Genomic DNA, 20500 nt, shown 5'->3' with positions numbered 1-20500 from the left:
ATAATTACTAAAGTCTGATATATTACCTAAAAATCAAAATTAAGCACACAAAAAGCTCTAGCTCTCTAATTATTTTTGAAATAGCTATTACACAAGTATATTTATCACGAAATGATGATGCTGATAGCATGGTGCTGTGGTTCACGTTGTAGAACCATACACTTTTGCCAACCTTAACAATTCTGTTGCAGTCAAAAAAACTACACAAAATGGAGGTGGCTGCATGTAAAAATTAAGTACAAATTGGAGACATGACAAATAAATGTGACATTATAAAATGAAAAGCAACTTTTAAATGAACAAAAAATTCAAAATATGTACCACAATATATTCTGTATATCTCAAAAACTCAAAATCATAACATATTTTACTTTTAGGTGTTTGGAATTAATGTGCAGTATGTATTTGCAGAAAATATTAGAGATAAAATTTACTTACTTCATTCTTCTCACTTAGAAAAAAAAACAACTTTCACCAAGGAAAACTAAACTTAATTAAGATGTTGAAATGCAACTGAGAGTATCATATTAATGAAGTCTCTCCTCAAGTGACGCTAGGGATCACAGTCATATACAAAGTAATTGTGAGAAGCCAGTACAACTGTTTCTTGACTGGAACTGTTAGTAGGTTGAATGCTTTTTTATGTTCCGGGGATATACATATTTTCTTTCTAAAGTCTTAATTATACAATGCAATCAGATTATTCATTGTTGATTTGTAAAACTGGAAGATTGTCAAATAGAGGTTAATTTTTTTGTGGAAAATAAGTAAAAGGATGTAAATTAGAATTAATAGTGCTATTGTTACATAATAATAATGTACAGAGACAGCTATTCCTATACCACTTATTCAGTGACTTAACTTCATAATGACATCTTTTAATACAGTGGTTCAGGTTGTACTATGTATAAGGAACATATTTAATGTTTAGTCTCTGACTTTGGTGTGTTGCTATTTTTTATAGCATGTACAGTAGTTTTCTTTCAGAAATATGTTAATTTGTTGCTGTTATACAAGCACACTAGACAATTAAAATGTCTAGAAGAACTACAGAAGTATTCTGTGCATCCTAAGCTTTTGCACAACCTTCAAAGAGCTCAAGCTGCATCATCGTGATGAATGTGTTTTGCACTAAAGAGAAACTTCAAACACTTCATCTAGCTCTATATGACAGTGTAACCTTTATACTTCATGGATTTTACTCTTCACATCACTTCTTTCAATTACAGGATTTTTATTACTTCCATTTCTGAAATACAATAAGTTAAACACTACTTACATTTAGAGAGTAAGAATATGTGATCTAAGGGCTTCTTCCTATAAGAAAATCCTGCTAAAATCAGGACTGTGTGCAAGTTTATGCTTGCTACTTGAAATACCCTAAACACTTTTAGGATAGGTTGAAATAAAAGGTTAGAACATCAATATATTTCACCTTAAAAATGAATGTTCTGGAAGTAATTTTCTTTTCATCAAAAGTATGAGGGCAATTTTCATTCCAGTTTACTTCTGAAGCGCTAAGAGGAACTCATCAGTGAACAATGTTAAACTGCTGCAAATCGCATTACAATAATAAAATATGGGGTTTACTTGGAAAAATTACCTGCTGTTATTCACATTCAGATTTACCAAAGTAAAATTCCTTATACATTTTCAGCTAAAAACTCAGCAAAGACAAAATGTTTGGAAGTATTTTTGTAAAATCTATTTCTAAAAAGATGCATTTTGTCATTTTGTATGAAAAAGTAATGTCTTGCAAAATTACTAGATTGCTGTCATTTTTCAGTTTCATTGGTAATGAGACACTTCTGTATTTATAGTAATTTGTTTAATTATTTTACTTAAATAGCATTTATTAACAAAGATATAGCAAATAAAAAAAAGATCTTTGCACCAAACTGGTGTTACATGTATGTTCATTCTGGTACATATACACCTGTTTTTCTTACATTGTTAGAGTGCCAGATTTTGACTCTGGATTTTGTGCTTTCAGTATAGAGTTTACATTTTTCCATCTTGTTTGTGTGGTTGTTCTCCATAGACTTTACCTTGTTTTCACAAGCCAGGATTGTAATGTGAAATTGTTTAACATAATTATGGTGACCCAATGGAGTTCTGTGAATGATTCTGTTTGCGCATTATGATAAATTGGAGTCTAAATAGCCAAGGCCACTTCCTGTCTTGCACCTGTTGGAGTATAGACTCTGGCTCTGTAAATTTCTTTCCCTGGCCAATTGAGAAAGAAAATGGGGTAAAACATGGACAGGAATACTCTTAAAAATTGTAATAAATCATCTCTCAGATTTAAGTATTTTCTCCACTTTACAGTTGTTTAAACAGCAGACTCGTAGATGAGTTATGTTAAGATAATACAGAAAAATATATGATCTGATTACACAAAGACTACACAGTTTTCAAAAACTGTGATGAAAGGAACAATTAGAAAATTAAAGGCTACCAGAATTACAAACATATCGGTGTGGAATAACCTTAGTCATGTCTGGAGACTTAAAGTAATGCATATCACAGGTGTGTATCTAAAACATCAAGAGATGTGATCTTTGATAGATTTCAGTGATACCAGAATATATTTGCTTGAATCTTTTGATGGGTTAGTGGTTCATAATCATTTACTGCCTCATCATACATTGGATTGCACTGTCTGCCTGTGATGTTCAGACTCCTTTAATAAATAAAGTACTAAATGGTACTGTCCTATTATACAAATTAAAAAATTAATAATTGCTACACTAATGTGCCATCTTTGTGCTACCTCAATAAGCAAGTTCAAAGTTCTAGTTTGGTGAGTTGCAACTGTATTACAGTAAGCAGGAAATTTGTGGAACTGTCTTGTTACTTAACAGACTTTTTAAGAGTTGTTTAATAGATGCATGGAATTCATTAATCTGCATTTCCAATTTTTATGTATACTGTACATTGTGTAGTGCCTTATGATTTTTTTTTTACTTCAAGGATGCAATATAAATTTTAAAATATAATATAGACCTTAAAATCTTTGCTTACACTATATAGCAATATATAGGTTAGTATTATTAGTTTTTTCCCCAAACAGTACTGAATGCTATATATTTCACATTTACTCTGCTTGGCTTAATTACTAATCTTCAGTCACCAAAGTTTATTTATTTTGTCTATAGCAGGGGTTCCGAGTTCAGCCTTGGGACGCCACTGTTGTTGTAGGTTTTCATTCCAAACAGTTTCTCAAGTAAATGGTTCAGTCTTACTTCTAAAATGATCTAATTGTTTAATTAGTCTTTTTTTCCTTTTATTTTACATTCGGAAATATGTGCTCATGTATCTGCATGTAAAGAAAATTCATAAACTTGATTTTTCCACCATATCTTTAAATGTTAACTTTCTTTTACCATATAGTTTTTTAAAAAATCACATTTTACTGTGGAATTTACTCCATTAATTGTATAAAATGCTGAAAATCAGACACAGGTGCAAGTGACACTAAATATTAAAGGGTATCAGCTATAATACTTCACTTATGAGCTAATTAATAAGAAAAAGCTTAAATTATCATAACAAAGAGTAAAATCTTAAAAAGCAAGTAAAAGAACCATAATTAATGTCACATACAAATGTGTGCTATATTCCCTAAAAATTTGAGCAATGCCATTTTGTAAATTTCGTATTTTTGCAAAAAAAATGCATGAACTGGAAAATAATAGCTTATCTAATGAAGGCAGGAGTCCATTTGAAAGCAGAAGGGATGAACAACTGCTGTTATTGTAGTCTGTGGGATTGAACTTAAGGACCACTTAGTTAAGACCTTTATTAATAATTTTGATATACTTGGAGGCTTTGCCCCCTGCTTGCTTTGCTCACTCAACCCCACCCCAGGTGCGCTACGATCCAGCCACTTTGCGTCTCTGCCACTCGCGTTGTCAAGGGGGGGGGCTGAACGCACGTTGAGGAGATGTGGTCGGATCAGCTGTTGTCTTTCTGCTACTGCTGCCGAGCTGCATGTTCTGCTTGTCGCGCTGCGTATCGATCATTTAAAAGCCTATACAGCAGTTGTCCTTTTGTCTCATTGCCTTGTCTTGCGTGACGTTAAAGTGTCTCTCGCGGGACATCAAATCACGTATCGTCTCCTTCCAAGCCTTCCAAGATTTTTTTTTATAATAGAGAGAAATGTAGCATTGCAATACTGCCTCTGCTTTAACATTCATTGTCATTTGCAGCTGTATCTGCACTACTCATCAGTGAAACAATTTAAGGAAGAAACTCCAAAGAAATAAGATGAACTGAAATAAAAGTGATTAAAGAATTTTAAGTGTTTAAAACTATGACAAAGAAAACACATTTCTGAATTTCATTTAAATGCAGATTGCATACTAGAACAATTGAATTGTTCTTATTCTGAATTCAGAATAAGAAAAGAATAAAGGCCAACTAAACGATCAGATTCCTGAGGCATCAGAGTGACCCTCTGAATTGTGAAGCTTGTTGGAAAGCCTGTAGCCACAGTGGTGCACCAGGACTGAACTTGGGAACCCCTGGTGTGTAGAACTGGATTAAGCAGACTTAGTAAAAGAATTTGTATATATAACTGCTATAAAACTAAAACCATCTGTTTAATATTTAGAGGAGTATAGATTGTGCAAATTCCAGAAAGTTTAAATGAATCTACAGTATCTTCTCTTTTGCACATTAAAAGATTAATTTTTCTTTCAGCAGTCCGATTGTCAGATCAGAAACACCTATTTGACTGGGAAAGTCTTGTCATTGCAATGTTTGGCCTATGTTTTAATAAAATTAACATAATTATATTGTGCAAAGAGTACCGTATACACTCACTGGCCACTTTATAAGGTACACCTGTTTAACTGCTTGTTAACATAGATATCTAATTGGCCAATTACATGACAACATCTCAATGCATTTATTCATATAAACATTGTCAAGACAACCAGTTGAAGTTCAATCTGAGCTTCAGAATGGGACAGAAAGGTGATTGAAGTGACTTTAAATGTGGCATGGTTGCTGGTGCCAGATGGGCTGGTCTGAGTATTTTAGAAACTGCTGATCTACTGGGATTTTCACGCATAACCATCTCTAGAGAATGGTCACAAAAAGAGAAAATATCCAGTGAGTGGCAGTTTCCTGGGCGAAAATGTCTTGTTGATACATGAGGTCAGAGGAGAATTGCCACACTGGTTTGAGCTGATAGAAAGGCAACAGTAACTCAAATAATTATAGTTACTTATTACAACAGAGGTAGGCAGAAGAGCATCTCTGAACTCACAACACGTCGAACCTTGAAGCTGATGGGCTACAACAACAGGAGACTAAACTGGGTGCCACTCTTGTCAGCTAAGAACAGGCAATTCAGGATACAGTTTGCATGGGCTAGCCAAAATTGGACAGTAGAACATTTGAAAACATTGCTTGATCTGATGAGTCTTGATTTCTGTTGCAATGTTTAGATAATAGGGTCGAAATTTGGCGTCAACAACATTAAAGCATGGATCCGTCCTGCCTTGCATCAACGGTAAAAGGCTAGTGGTGATGGTGTAATGGTGTTGGGGATATTTTCTTGGCACATTTTGGGCCCCTAGTACCAATTGAGCATTTTTACATGCTACAGCCTGCCTGAGTATTGTTGCTGATCATGTTCATCCTTTTATGACCACACTGTACATCCTCTGATGGCTACTTCCAGCAGGATTACACATCATGTCACAAAGCTCAAATCATGTCAAACTGGTTTCTTTAACATGACAGCGAGTTCACTGTACTCAAATGGCCTCCACAGTGACCAGATCTCAATCCAGTAGAGCACCTTTGGGATGAGGTGGAATGGGAGATTCACCTCATGGATGTGTAGCCAACAAATCTTATCTCTCTATTATAAAAAGAAATCCTGGAAAGCAAAAACAAAGCGACGATATGTGATCTTCTCGGAAGTTCTCGAAAGACATTTAAAAGACCCGTGAGACAAAAGACACTTGCCACGGAGCGTCTCGCAGGGACCATAAACATGAGACTTGGTGCCAAGAGACTGTCCCAGGGCCGTTTCGCGGGGACGTGGAACATGAGATTCTTACAAGACATGCCCTAATTACAACAGATATCATATGATTGCACATCCATCAAAAAACAGTCATGTAAAAGCACGTAGTTTACACAGATCATGTGCTCTCAACACGTATAAGGACAATATGGAGAATAGACACCCAAAGGCGTTGGAAAGAAAAAAAAGGCATATAAGAGATTATGAAACCAGTAAAAATCGAAAGTATTGCAGCGTCCCAGCCAGGTTGTGGCCTTTTTGGTTTTAAGTGACTGTTCGGTCCGATTGAGGGAGAGCAGAGTACAGCACAGAAGACTGATATCGGGGTATTGATTGATGCAGTAAGAGGGGGCGAGATGTAGGGGATAAGGGATTGGAGAGGGTGCTAGAAAGTTGTGTTTGGGGTTACGACGTCGGCGATTGTTCAAGGAAAACTTTTGTGACACTTTATCATGTCAGTCGCTACAGTATCAAAGAAAAGATAGAAAAGATCGGATTACCGCAAAACAAAAGGTGATTAATCATCAGAACCAGGTGTAATTGAAAAAAGAGCAGGACAAATCGAGGTCAGAAATAAAAGGCAAGGAGTAGACAACAAAGTCTTTTCGCATTCGCATCATTCTTATGCACAAAACGTGGATTTACACAATAATAGTCCATACGCTATGAGAATCTGTGGTCCCGCAACAGTTAAAGCAACGACAAGTTGAATTTCAAAGAATACACAATTCGGTCAGGTGTATATTTATGATCACGGAGAAGCGATGCAAATTTTAACAGGCAAAAAGAAAGGTAATGTATATATTCCGCGAAAAACATTACACACCAAAGAAGATCATGATATGCCATTCGTATTAAAATGTTTACAGTTTACTGTGAGAATAGCTTATGACAATCAATAAATCACAGGTACAAACATTAGAAAAAGTCGGATTATTTATTAGAGAAACAGAAACAATATTCACTCACGGGCAGTTATACGTTGCGTTGTCACAATGTGTCTCCAAAAAATATTGTTTTTAATGAAACTTTAAAGTAAAAGTGCAAATAATGAAATTAAAACAATTCCAAAGAAAAAAAAATTTTAATTGTATATCCGATTAACCAAACACAGGGGTTGGCGAAGCGAAACGAGCGGGGGCAAAGCCCCCTAGTGTTATAAAATAATTGTACTGAAAAGTTAACTAAATGCATAATATCTTTTTGTCATCCTCTAAACCAAGTACACTATTTAGTCATATTTACAAAGTGTTTACAAAGTTTGTTGCTTATGAAAATGCTTTGTGTCTAACTTGCGACGTGTCCTCATTAACCTGTACCTTATAATAATGATGATTTCATCAACTTCTTTTTTTCTGCTGTAATACTGTTTACAGTGAAGTACAAATGCAGGATGCAGGAAATGAACTATAGAAAACATATATGCCTGTGTCTTTCACACAGCAGTAATCAATAAAGAGCATCTCAGTGCTAATGAGATAAGTCTTAAAGAAATCAATCACTATCTTTAATGCTAAATTTAATGCTGAAAGTAAAACCCAAGTTTATTTTGCTGTCCCCTGGATTTCATGCCACTCTTTTTAATACTTTTTTCTGTTTTAGTTTTCATGATGATGAAAATTCTAGTCTCCGACAACAGAAATTGGAGAAACAGGTAAGCATACTTTTAAGACCAATAAACCATTCTATGCGACACTTTATTTCTGGAAAAGGTGTATTTTCATTACAAGTAAACACCCTGTCTTTGCTTAATTCTTTAAATAAAAGAGAATTTCATATGAAGATATGTGATAGTAATTAATGTGAATGCCAAAGAGATTTTAATTTTTCATTATTGTGAACTTGCTTTTAGTAATTTATCAATAATTCAGCTACAGTATTTTTTAATTATTGGTCAGAAAAGAGAAGTAAAAAGTCACTTTTTTTTGGACAGTGGGTGTTAAAGTGGAAGAAAAATCTTTATCAAGTAGGCTGACATGGTTTTGCAGGGGTTATTTTTTCCATCTCAACTGTCCAGAGTCCTTGGTTCAATTACAAACCTAGATGCTGTCTTCATATTGACTTAACATTCTTCCCTCATTTGCACAAGCTGTCTTTGGCCAAACTCGTTTACTCCCATATCCTATGGATGTGTAGCTTATGTTAGTTGTTAACACAACACTAACCCATTCTTAATGAGCAGCCTGACAACGAACTGGTGTGATAGACTGTCATGTCACCTATGTTGTTGGGATAAAATCTAGTTCACTGCAATCTGACCATGAAAGCTATGTTAAGTTTGTAGTTTGAAGGACACTATCTCCACCTAGTAAGATATCAATACAATTCATAAGTTAGAAAAAAATAAACCCAAATAAGTGGTAAAAGTTTAGCAGTCTTTATTTAAGTGCATTTATTATATACGTCATATAAACTATGCTGAATCAGTATAACTCTGCAAAACGAAAAAATACAGTCCACACCAGAATTATTGGACCCCCTCATGAAAATGAGTTAAACATTAACCACTCATGCAATGGATGATATATTGGGCTTGAACAAAGGTATAAACTTTATATTTTATCTTAAAACAATTTTAGTAACATTTTCATTAAACATAGGTTTCAAAAATATTTGCACTCCATTGATTAATATTTAACAAATCGTTCCCAGGAAAAAACAACAGCACTGAGCCTCTTTACTGTAATGTTTAACTAGGTTGGAGGACACTTGTAGAGGGACCTTGGAACATTTCTAGTTCTTTAATATTGTTGGTTTTGCTCTTCTGGATTGCCCTCTTGTGGTCTCACAAGCATTTCTGTGTTGATTTTAATGTACGGGATCCATCCATGGTAGCTGTGTTTTGGTCTAAAAATTCCTGGTATGTAGACAAATTAATTCTTCCTTTAAACTTCTCAAGTGCTCTTGGACCACTTGAATTAAACAATCCCGAACATCAGTGATTCTCCACAATGCGATTCACCATATTTCACAGTGGATATCACATGTTTTTCTTTGTGGTCCTTCTTTTCAAACATGTATAGAGATGATGTGCATGACCAAAAAGATCACCTTTCATCTCTGTGTACTCAATGCACAATTCCATTTCTACTTCCCATAATGCTTGGCAGACTTCAGGCATTGCATTTTGTGGCATGTCCTTAAGACAGACTACCTTCATGGAACTCTTCCAGAAATCTTATCATGGTGTTGGTGTCTATTACTATTACTATTTGTATGAAAATGTGCTATATAAATAAATGTTGTTGTTATAACAGCTGATTTAGAGATATTATAACCCCAAGGTTCAAGCAATGCAGTTGAGAAACCTGATCTTTCAGTTTTTTGTGTTTTTTTTTCTTTGCTCCTTCTTACAATATATGGGATGTATTATATTGTTTTAGGATTCTAGTAATTGTCTCTCGTATGTTCTTAAGAGGGTACACTATGCTCAAAATAGAACAATGTTTTTGTCAAATATTTTTATTAGATAAATTCCATTTTGAGGAATATCTGAGTGATTATATGTATTGCTTATGTTATATTGATAGATAGGACTTTATTTGTCCCAAGAAGGAAATTTAGCTTATTACAAAAGCAGAAGAAATATTGTAACACATTTTTGTAACTTCTAGAAGCTGTATGATATTTGTCTGCACCTGTAGTTTTTCTTTTTCTTCAATTTGCCTTGTACTTGTAAAGGCTTTGGAATAAGTTCTGTTAGTGGTAATGAAATCTTGTACCTTTGTAAGAAAAGGAAAAGAGATATCTGTATTTTCAAGCTATGAAAGTGTTTGCATAACTGCTTCATCTGAACAGTTATATACATATCGGGTATCTCTGTATAGTTTTTTTTTTTTAATTTTTGTTTTTAATGCATTTGAACATGTTTACACTGTGTCATGGAGGATAGTGGCCCCCTTTGATGCAAAACATAAGGAGATGCTGATACTGTGTATGTATTCTAAATCATTTATTTTTGCATTAAGTTCAGACTAACCTTTCACTTTGGTATGTGTCTTGCCATTTCATTATTTGTCATTTGCCTTTAGTGAAATGACTTCAGATTTTGGCCTGGTGGTGTGGTTTGTGGCGTTTGTCATGCTTCTTCTCTGTGCCAACACAGAAGAAGCATGTGTCATTGGTGTGTGAAATGTGCGTCATTGTCAGTGGTGGTCACTGGTGGTGTTCTTTTTTTGATGGTGTGTATTACTTTTTTTTTACAATGAAGCTTGTATCTTGTACTGGACGCTCATCAGGTGAGTATTGCTGCTTCACCGTTCCTTTCACCGTAGCATGGTGGATTATCAATAGAGACTGTTGTGGATGCAAAACATAAGGAGCTGTTGATGCTGTGTATGTGTTCTAAATTGTTTGTTTTTGCACTTTCTTTTTAAGTTCAGGCAGATCTCTTATGTGCGGCAGCATTTTGCCGTCTCATTGTGGCCGACAGTGAACCAAGGTTGCGGGTCCTTGCTTTTTTCTTCTTGTGGTGAAATGGGTTGCGCGTACATTGTGTGTCCTGCAGTCGACTTTTGTGCGCCATTAGCAAGTGAATTGTGCTACACTGTCAGTGGTAGTTGCGAGTGTAGTTTCTCTTCTTTGCCTGCTGGTGTGTATCACTGTGTTTTGCAAAGGACTTTATTGTACTTGATCCATACTGCAGTGTTTTTCCTGAATCGACTGGTCTAATACATTTCACAGAATTGTTTTTGGCTATGCCTTTCCTGTCAACTTTCATACCTGATGAACTTTTTTCAGGAACCAGGGCATTCCTGCCACATGAACTTGGGCTATTTGTAGATCCTGGTAGGAAGTTCCTGGTACTTTTTTATCTCCTACTTCAGGGCATGAACTTTCTGTTCAACCAGGAACTATCGTTGATGGAGCTAGGGCAGTGACTTGTTCTTATTGATTGACCACAACCACTTATGCCATCTATTTTTAAATGTCAATTTCATTATAATAATAATGAATGTACATTTAATTAATAATGTTAACATTACCTTTTTTTCTGTTCTTAGTTCTGTCTCAGAATTGTGAATCTCTGCAATCTGATGTAAAAGTTGTCTTCTCTTGTGTGTTCTAGGGCTTGCCATAGTTCTTCTTTGTTTTGATGGTACTGCTGCTTATTGAAATGATATCCACAGATTAACCTACGACCTTTGCACGTTATGTATTTTGCATAAAGGTTACATTTCCTGGTGTGCAGTGGGAACGCAACATGCAATAGTGCCCAGGGATCACAAATGGTCCAAGGCCTACCCCATACAAGAATACATTGGGTCCTGAAAACAAAGCTCCTATGGTGGAGAAATGCCTGATATCGCTGGGACTTCTGTTCCTGTCGGTAATGGTGCAGACAGGCTGTATGCCCCCACCCCTGGTCTGTTTTCATGCCAAATATGCAGCAGCCGTATGCTGCTGTAGTTTTTGTGACAGCTATGTTGGTTCAGCAATGCATGCTGCTATGTCTTCACTGGCCATGGAAGCCAAGTTTTGAGTCTGTCATGGGCCGGACATCCAAATCATGAGTTGCGTTGTGTATGTGTGATGATGTGGGTCGGTTCCTGGCTCCCTCTTCTATTATGGGAGCCTCTTGAACCCAACACTGTCGATAACATAACCTGGATGAGCTTGGCAGATAAAGAAAAATCTCATATGAAGCAAGGGGATGGTGTAAAAGTGATCTGTGCTATTATTAAAAAAAAAACCCAGTGTTCAAAAAGTGCAGTGCTTAGAAAATATGTCAAGAATTAAATAATCCATAAAAAGGTGTATCAGTGGAGGTTAAAAATCTGAATAAATAAATCCAATAAAAATGAGGTGCAAATCAGCTGGCAGGAATCTTTCTTTACTAAAAAGCCTGGTTCTTTCTTTCTCACTGGCAGCTCTTACAGCACTGGGAGTTGCTGTAACAGCAGACACAGCTGACCTGACTCAGGTTTGAGTCCCTGCCGTCCCATGGCTATGGAAAGGCTCCCTCTCCAGACCTCGGCTTGAGTACCCAACAGCCAGGGTGCTCACATTGGGGCTCTCGTCCTAAGCCTCCTCAACTCCCGCTGCTTTCCTGGGGCCTCATGTATAAACAGTGCGTACGCACAGAAATGTTGCGTAAGAACTTTTCCACGTTCAAATCGCAATGTATAAAACCTACACTTGGCGTAAAGCCACGCACTTTTCCACGGTACCTCATGCCTTGTCGTATGCAAGTTCTCCGCTCGGTTTTGCAAACTGGCGGCACCCAGCGTCAAAGCAATGGTACTGTTCTTGTGTGATTACTCATTATTTTCATGACGCGGCTTTATAAATACACAGAAACTAACCGCATATTGTTTATTAGTGTAATGCATCTGATTGTAATTAACTCGTAACAATATAATGGTTCAGGGAACAGTCATAGTATTCCAAATACCATAACTGCTTTAGCGTTGTTACTCTCACTTCTCCTTCTTCTTCTTTTTCTTCTTTCAGCTCCTCCCGTTAGGAGTTGCCACAGCGGATCATCTTTCCATATTACTCTCACTGCACGACTCGGAGTATTTATATCACTGTATCTGAGTGTGAATCACAGCAGCAGCTGATCGGAAAGAGAATTATCAGTATACAGCTTTAAGGACACGCTATCTCAGCCACTGCAAAACGTTTTAAAGCCTTTCCTGTACAGACCTCACGGCTCAGAAACAGTTTCATCCCAAGAACTTTAAATGCACTCAATCAATTGCTCCTTGTAGAACGGTTTGTACTTATAAGTACAATCACCCCACTGTAAACTTGCACTACAGTTATAATATCTCACAACCTGAGCCACTTTATAAAGCGCGTATTTACATATGATGACGATATCATTTTTAAGGTGAAATGCAGCAAAATATGTTTGTTAAATTATACACATAAAACTTTAACTTCATTTAAATAATCTATATTCTTCACTGGGAGTGTCGTGAAGGATAGAATAATTAAACATGTACTACGAAGATATTTCAATGTTCTTTAAACATTTTGAAGAATCGGCGCTAAGCTTACAGATGGCTTAACGTCTATTACAGAGCTGATTGTGTGGCGATCGGTTACTTGGGAAAGAAAAGCACTGACTGCAGTGACGGCTACGCCAATATATATTGAATATAAAACAGAAAGAGAAAATAACAACACAGCTAAAAATGCAGCAACAAATTTCGACAATAAATTATTTCATCGAAGTGAAACAAATGTTTAATAACGTGCTTTAACTCCTATCATCATGAAAATGACATCACGTATACATCTCAGTATTTTAGTTATTCAGAGAGCTGTAATATCACGAATGTAATAGATTCTGTGTCCAGTTGGAGGAAGAGAGCCAGTTTAAGAAGCAAGTAGTGATTCACACACATAGAGCACTTACGAGTAGAAGATCAAATACAAAACAAAGCATTTAACGTGCTACTTTAATTACGATGTGATTTGAGAAACTGGTTAATTAAATGATTTTAAGATGAAGTTTATAATGTTCTACTAAATGACAAAATAAACTACGTGATTAAAGTGGAAATGTCGAAATTGAAGTTGACATTTCGTGCTTTTTCCCCACCGTGTGCCTTTTTTCTCTGTACCCTAATAAACTTTCATATGACACTCAGACAGTGGGCTTACAACTCTTCTTTTCACGGCAACTTTGATATGTGACTTCTTTTTTATTTCCGGCACTGTGCGATTTTGTGAATGTGAGCTTTCAAGTTTCTCCAACACGCTATGTCACTCGATCAACTTCCTTTTGTTGATTATACCACGGTTTATTTGAACAAATAGTATGTTTTTCCTTTGCCTCCACTTGGTATTCGCTGAAATTCTTATATTTTCCCGTGCTTTTCCCATTGTCTTTTCACAGAAGGCTGCGCTTAAGGGCGATTTATATTGATTTGCATATTCAAATAGGCGTAATTCTGGGAGGATTTGGGGCGTTACATAATGCGCGTGCACGAGCGTTAGTTTTCACGCTGATGGGGATTTATATAACGGAAGAACGTGGAAGTTGGACTACGCACAGATTCCTGCATCTGGATTTTTCTGTGCTTAAGCACATTTCGGCTTTTGTGCTTACGCCATGTTATAGTGCGAGTTCTACGCACGGCGTTATACATGAGGCCCCTGGTCTTCTGCGGCAAGCTGTTTAAACTCCTGGGGCCTCATGTATAAACTGTGCGTACGCACAGAAACGTTGCGTAACAACTTTTCCACGTTCAAATCGCGATGTATAAAACCTACACTTGGCGTAAAGCCACGCACTTTTCCACGGTACCTCATGCCTTGTCGTGACGCAAATTCTCCGCTCGGTTTTGCAAACTGGCGGCACCCAGCGTCAAAGCAGTGCTACTGTTCTTGTGTGATTACTCATTATTTTCATGACGCGGCTTTATAAATACACAGAAACTAACCGCATATTGTTTATTAGTGTAATGCATCTGATTGTAATTAACTCGTAACAATATAATGGTCCAGGGAACAGCCATAGTATTCCAAATGCCATAACTGCTTTAGCGTTGTTACTCTCACTTCTCCTTCTTCTTCTTCTTCTTCTTCTTCTTCTTCTTTCAGCTCCTCCCATTAGGTGTTGCCATAGCGGATCATCTTTTTCCATATTTCTCTCACTGCACCACTCGGAGTATTTATATCACTGTATCTGAGTGTGAATCACAGCAGCAGCTGATCGGAAAGAGAATTATCGGTATACGGCATTAAGCACACGCTGTCTCTGCCACGCAAAACGTTTCAAAGCCTTTCCTGTACGGACCTCGTGGTTCAAAACAGTTTAATCCCAAGAACTTTAAATGCAGCCAATCAAGTGCTTCTTGTAGAACTGTTAGGACTTATAAGTACAATCACCCCACTGTAAACTTGCACTATAGTTATAATATCGCACAACCTGAGCCACTTTATAAAGCGCGTATTTACATATGATGACGATATCATTTTTAAGGTGAAATGCAGCAAAATATGTTTGTTAAATTATACAGATAAAACTTTTAACTTTATTTAAATAATCTATATTCTTCACTGGGAGTGTCTTTAAGGATAGAATAATTAAACATGTACTACAAAGATATTTCAATGTTCTTTAAACGTTTTGAAGAATCGGCGCTAAGCTTACAGATGGCTTAACGTCTATTACAGAGCTGATTGTATGGCGATCGGTTACTTGGGGAAAGAAAAGCACTGACTGCAGTGACGGCTACGCCAATATATATTGAATATAAAACAGAAAGAGAAAATAACAACACAGCTAAAAGCAGCGACAAATTTCGCAAAAGTTAAATGCTTGTGTCATGAGCACGAGGCGGCTAGTGTCTGCAACATACGTGGCCATCCACCGTGCATGACATTGGCGGGTGAAGGAGCCACCGATTCTTCCTCTGCCAAGTGCCACCACAAGCTGAGAGCCGCCCCTGAGTACTGCTGCAATAAATTATTTCATCGAAGTGAAACATGTTTAATAACGTGCTTTAACTCCTATCATCATGAAAATGATATCACGTATACATCTCAGTATTTTAGTTATTCAGAGAGCTGTAATATCACAAATGTAATGGACTCTGTGTCCAGTTGGAGGAAGAGAGCCGGTTTAACGCACAGAGCACATAGAAAATCAAATACAAAACAAAGCATTTAACGTGCTACTTTAATTACGATGTGATTTGAGAAACTGGTTAATTAAACAATTTTAAGATGAATTTTATGATGTTCTACTTTAATGACAAAATAAACTACGTGATTAAAGTGGAAATGTCGAGATTGAAGTGGACATTTCGTGCTTTTTCCCCACCGTGTGGCTTTTTTCTCTGTACCCTAATAAGCTTTCATATGACACTCAGACAGTGGGCTTAGAACTCGGCTTTCCACGGCGACTGTGATATGTGACTTCTTTTTTATTTCCGGCACTGTGCGATTTTGTGGATGTGAGCTTTCAAGTTTCTCCAACACGCTATGCCACTCGATCAACTTCCTTTTGTTGATTATACCACGGCTTATTTGAGCAAATAGTATGTTTTTCCTTTGCCTCCACTTGGTATTCGCTGAAATTCTTATATTTTCCCCCGTGATTTTCCCATTGTCTTTTCAGAGAAGGCTGCGCTTAAGGGCGATTTATATTGATTTGCATATTCAAATAGGCGTAATTCTGGGAGGATTTGGGGCGTTACATAATGCGCGTGCATGAGCGTTAGTTTTCACGCTGATCGGGATTTATGTAGCGGAAGAACGTGGAAGTTGGAGTACGCACAGATTCCTGCATCTGGATTTTTCTGTGCTTAAGCACATTTCGGCTTTTGTGCTTATGCCATGTTATAGTGCGAGTTCTACGCACGGCGTTATACATGAGGCCCCTGATCACTTCCACTCTTCAGTGCAGCTCAGCCGGAATGACCCATTCCAACCACCTCTCTGAGTGTCAGCCACACACCCCATTTTGGGGTTCACTTCCCAGCTGCCTGCTTTCTGTCCCTCAAGCCTGCTCTCCTCACCTTGCTCTCACCAGCTCCTTCCGCCTCCTGCCCTCTATCTTTCTTTCTCCATTTAACCACCATCTTTTCTTGAATAATTCTTCCCTCTCGCGCTCGCACTTCCCTTTTTAAAATGGAGAAATGGCATAGCTGTGTCAATTAGCATCTCCTGGTGCCAATTAGGGTCACGGACGAACCTATACCTGTGCACTTAGTGCAGGGCTGTCCGCTCCCGCATCACACCCGGAAACCGCTCTCACCACCTCACCATGCCCCCTCATACCAAGATGAGAGTGTGGTGATTATTTATTTAAAAAAGATGCAGATCAGCCGCAGACCTCACTCTACCACAGTATATCACAGCATAAGCTGTTTATTGAGACAAAGATTGCACTTCAAAGGCCGGGGAGTTTTCTTGTGATAGACCGCCTTTACATCTATTCTTATCTTCTGTGTAAGAAAATATTAGAATAGATGTAAAGGCTGTCACTAACTACATTAAAGAAACTTCTACGAATAGTGTCTGCCCTTCCTTATACAGTTCCTCTGTGTTACTAGACCAGTCCAGTCTGCTATTGGTGTGAACTCCTAAGTAATTGTGTCAGTGCACCCATCTCCACAGTCACTCCCAGAATAGTGACTGGGCGTAGAGACAGTTGGATGAATTAAAAGTCAGTAACCAGAAGTCTCATTTATACAATTTTCTGTGGATTTGAGCATGAAAAAATGCACACACCATATAACAAGAAAATATGTAAGATAAAAAAAAAAACCTGATGTTCACACACTTCTATGCAAAATGACCCTTTATAAATCACAACTACCTTGTAAATGTGCATTTGTGAACACGCCTCAATGCTAATTGACCACATACAGTACATATGCAATCACGATGCTGCAGACATTCATTGGTTGTTAGAGCAGCCTTCCATCTAACGTGTTGAGACCACACTACCTTGCATTCAAGAGCATCCATCTGCACTGTGCAGCTGAGCACACAAAAGATCATGTGTAGAATTATAGCGCCTCTCCTCTCTGTTCTGGGTGTCTGAGAAACACGTATGGTGCCAGTGTCTCAGTGGGTAAGTGCTATAACCTGCTGATATAGTCACATGATTGTTGATACAACGAATAGTACAGAACATATTAATAACTGATGTCTGCCTAAGACAGTTTTCCTCAAAATGAATGACTCATTGGTTGACCCAGATCACGGAGACATGTTGTTTGTCATCCTCATCTTGGAATCACATATGACTTGTGCATTAGTGGGATGTAACAGCTAATAGTTAAGAAAAGCAGTTTAATTCTTACTAAATGCCCTTACTGCAACACAAGTGCAGTAAAGTGCTCTGACTACTTTAAGAGAGCTGGACACTACTGCAAATTGCCTTTTTTTGTTGGTGAAAATATGTTTAATGTATGTACACTCATACCATACAAAAAGTGGATGTAGGACCTCCTCAGTCAGCTAATGGCTTTCAGCACAGTGGGCTTGATGGAGTGAAACTTGGCTGAGATATTCCTGATCTGTCTTTCAGTTCCCTGAGAAGTGCTGATCTATATTTACATTTACTCTGATTGGCTTGTTGGCTTACACTCACATGACTTACTGAGATAAAAGTCTGTTTACCACACTCTTGTTCTTTTCATATGTATATTGATCAGCTATTAGCCTTGAAATTTCTGTGTATATGACAACTGTCCAGTCTTGTTTATGGGAAATCTGCTGATCTATTGGTCCTCTTTTAGTATGTTTAGTGTATTACATCAACCTTCTCCTGGTACATCCTTGTCTTCGTTGTTCATTTGACTTTTACCTGGTTTTCTGATATGCCTGAACAGGTTTCTGACATTTATTAACCCTTTTGTACTTCTAAGATGGATGCAATATTTTAATATATTAAGCATACGAAAACACTTTATGCATAGTAACTATATTACCCCTAGATGACTATGTGACCCCTATGTCTAATTTTTCTTCCTTGCTAGACAGCTTAGCTGCCATGGAGTGCTAAAATGGGGAAACTAATCGATTGCTTTTAAATGTGCAGCTGTGATTGGCTAAGCCGCACTCACTAAGGTATAAAAGGAATTTGAAGGGGATTGACAAGAAAAAAATGGAGAAACGAAAGAGAGAGAGATAGATAGACTGTTGTGTTGAAACAGAATGAAAAGGGAATACAAGCTGGTGCAGCAGATAGGAGGCCTGACAATCATGAAATACCCCCAAAGGGAGCGAGACGCTGCAGGGACAGGTCTCTCCTTCTGAACATCCAGGGAGCCGGAGCAACTTTCAAGAGTCATCCCACAGATTCCAAAAGATGTTAGTGGGATGATGGAGGTGGGCTTTGGTGTCCCAGTGGATGACTGACTGAGGTGTCTGGAATGACAGCTGTAGTAATGGATGACTGTGTTTGCTTGTGTCTTGGCATGATGCACATACCCAATATGTGAGCATGGAGGAGATGGGAAAGAAAGGCACTGAAGCTCATGGAACAGAAGTAATTTGATTTTATCTCTTTGGTTTTAGACTTAATTTTCCCCCATTTTTGGATTATATATCGCTTGATTATTTTATGGATTATTTGTTTATGGAACAGCACTGCACTGTTTATTTGGATACTGCCTGTGTTTAATAAACTGCACTAAGTGCTTTTGCACCATCCTTGCTTGTTTGTGTGACTTCATTGCACTTGTCCTTCCTCATTTTCATGACTTTCCACGTCCTGGGTAAAGGAAGATGACAGACTACAGGTGCTTCGGGGCATTCAAAACCCCATTATCAATACATCCCATGTGTCCAGAATCCTTGTATGATTTCTGCAAGTGACATGATCTGGTATTATATTTATTGTCTAAAGAGTGAAAAGAAAAATAGACAGGACTTTTTGTTTTTACCCATTTTCTTTAGGGCTACCAATAATTCTATAATTAATTATACGTGAAAACAAATCCCATGCTGAAAAGAAAAAATAGAAACACAGAGTTTGAACATTTGGCACGGTTGTCTTAATTTTGCTCTTATTTTATTGAAATTGTGCAAAATATTATATTAGCATTTCATGTTTTCATGGAGAGTTCATCATTACAAACAGTTGCATAAATGAAATGAAAACGGCTGTATTGTAAACTATTTTAATTTTAACGAAATCATAATGCCATCATAATAACTGATAAATGTGTAATATGCCTCCACATGGTTCATTGTCCTAGGATGACATCTAGTGGCCAGGACTTTTGTTTGTATGTGTTAAGCCTGGAAAATATTAACTTTTTTCAAGTAAAGTAAGCAAGGAAGGGTCATACTTAAAGTATTCAATAAATGATAATTGGTTTTCTTATTGTGTTAAAGTATTTTCATTATCAAAATTTAATTTTGGCATTTTGTATGGTTTAGAACAATGCTTGACAATCTAAAAGTAAACCTAATTTAACAAAGTCCAAACAAAATGTGTGAATCTATTTCTTATTTTATCTAATTATTTAAATACCACCAGTATAAGGCTGCAATCACAGTAAAATCAAAAAAAGTGAAGTATACTAAATTATCAAATGAAGTTTTAAATGCCAGTTCTTCCACTTGTTTAGTTTTTTTAGATTTTTGTTGTTTCTTTTTCTTCCTTTGTCTTTATAATTTCGGTAGCATGGTGATGCATTTAATTCAACTTAATGTTACATATACTGTACAAAATTACATGATCTTTCTTTGTTACTTACATTGCACACTTTTTCTGCTCTTGGAGGCTCCATCCTACTGACCATAAGTCTATTTGATATTAAACTACAGTACATACAAGTAGATGTTTCTGTATAAATTACTATACAGAAAAAAATAAGGTGGGGCACTGCATGTCTAAACAGATAGGATCAACATGTTGCTAACTAACAAAAAGAAATTGATGTGACAGGCTGTTCAAATGTAATGTTTCTTATTTCTTGAGAACAATAAGCATCTTTTTGCAAAAGTAGATACTGACTGAAACTACACTTAATTTTC

The 20500-nt window shown here is 37.0% G+C and overlaps 1 protein-coding gene across 6 annotated transcripts in view; it reads left to right on the top strand.

Annotated features, from left to right (window-relative positions):
• zmp:0000000711 (tubby-related protein 3) overlaps nt 1-20500 on the top strand; it is a 139222-nt gene that overhangs the window by 48403 nt on the left and 70319 nt on the right. For 5 of the 6 annotated variants that reach the window (XM_039769514.1, XM_039769521.1, XM_039769520.1 and 2 more), the window contains one exon: nt 7646-7697. The exons of the other annotated variant lie outside the window; for it this stretch is intronic. In XM_039769514.1, coding sequence (XP_039625448.1) covers nt 7646-7697 — 52 coding nt within the window. The remainder of the gene's footprint in view (nt 1-7645; nt 7698-20500) is intronic. 6 annotated transcript variants of the gene reach the window in all.

The sequence above is a fragment of the Polypterus senegalus genome, chromosome 11 (genome assembly GCF_016835505.1).
Source record: "Polypterus senegalus isolate Bchr_013 chromosome 11, ASM1683550v1, whole genome shotgun sequence".
Lineage (NCBI taxonomy): Eukaryota > Metazoa > Chordata > Cladistia > Polypteriformes > Polypteridae > Polypterus > Polypterus senegalus.
Note: the sequence above shows the minus strand (reverse complement) of the source record. Positions and strands in the feature narration are given on the sequence as shown.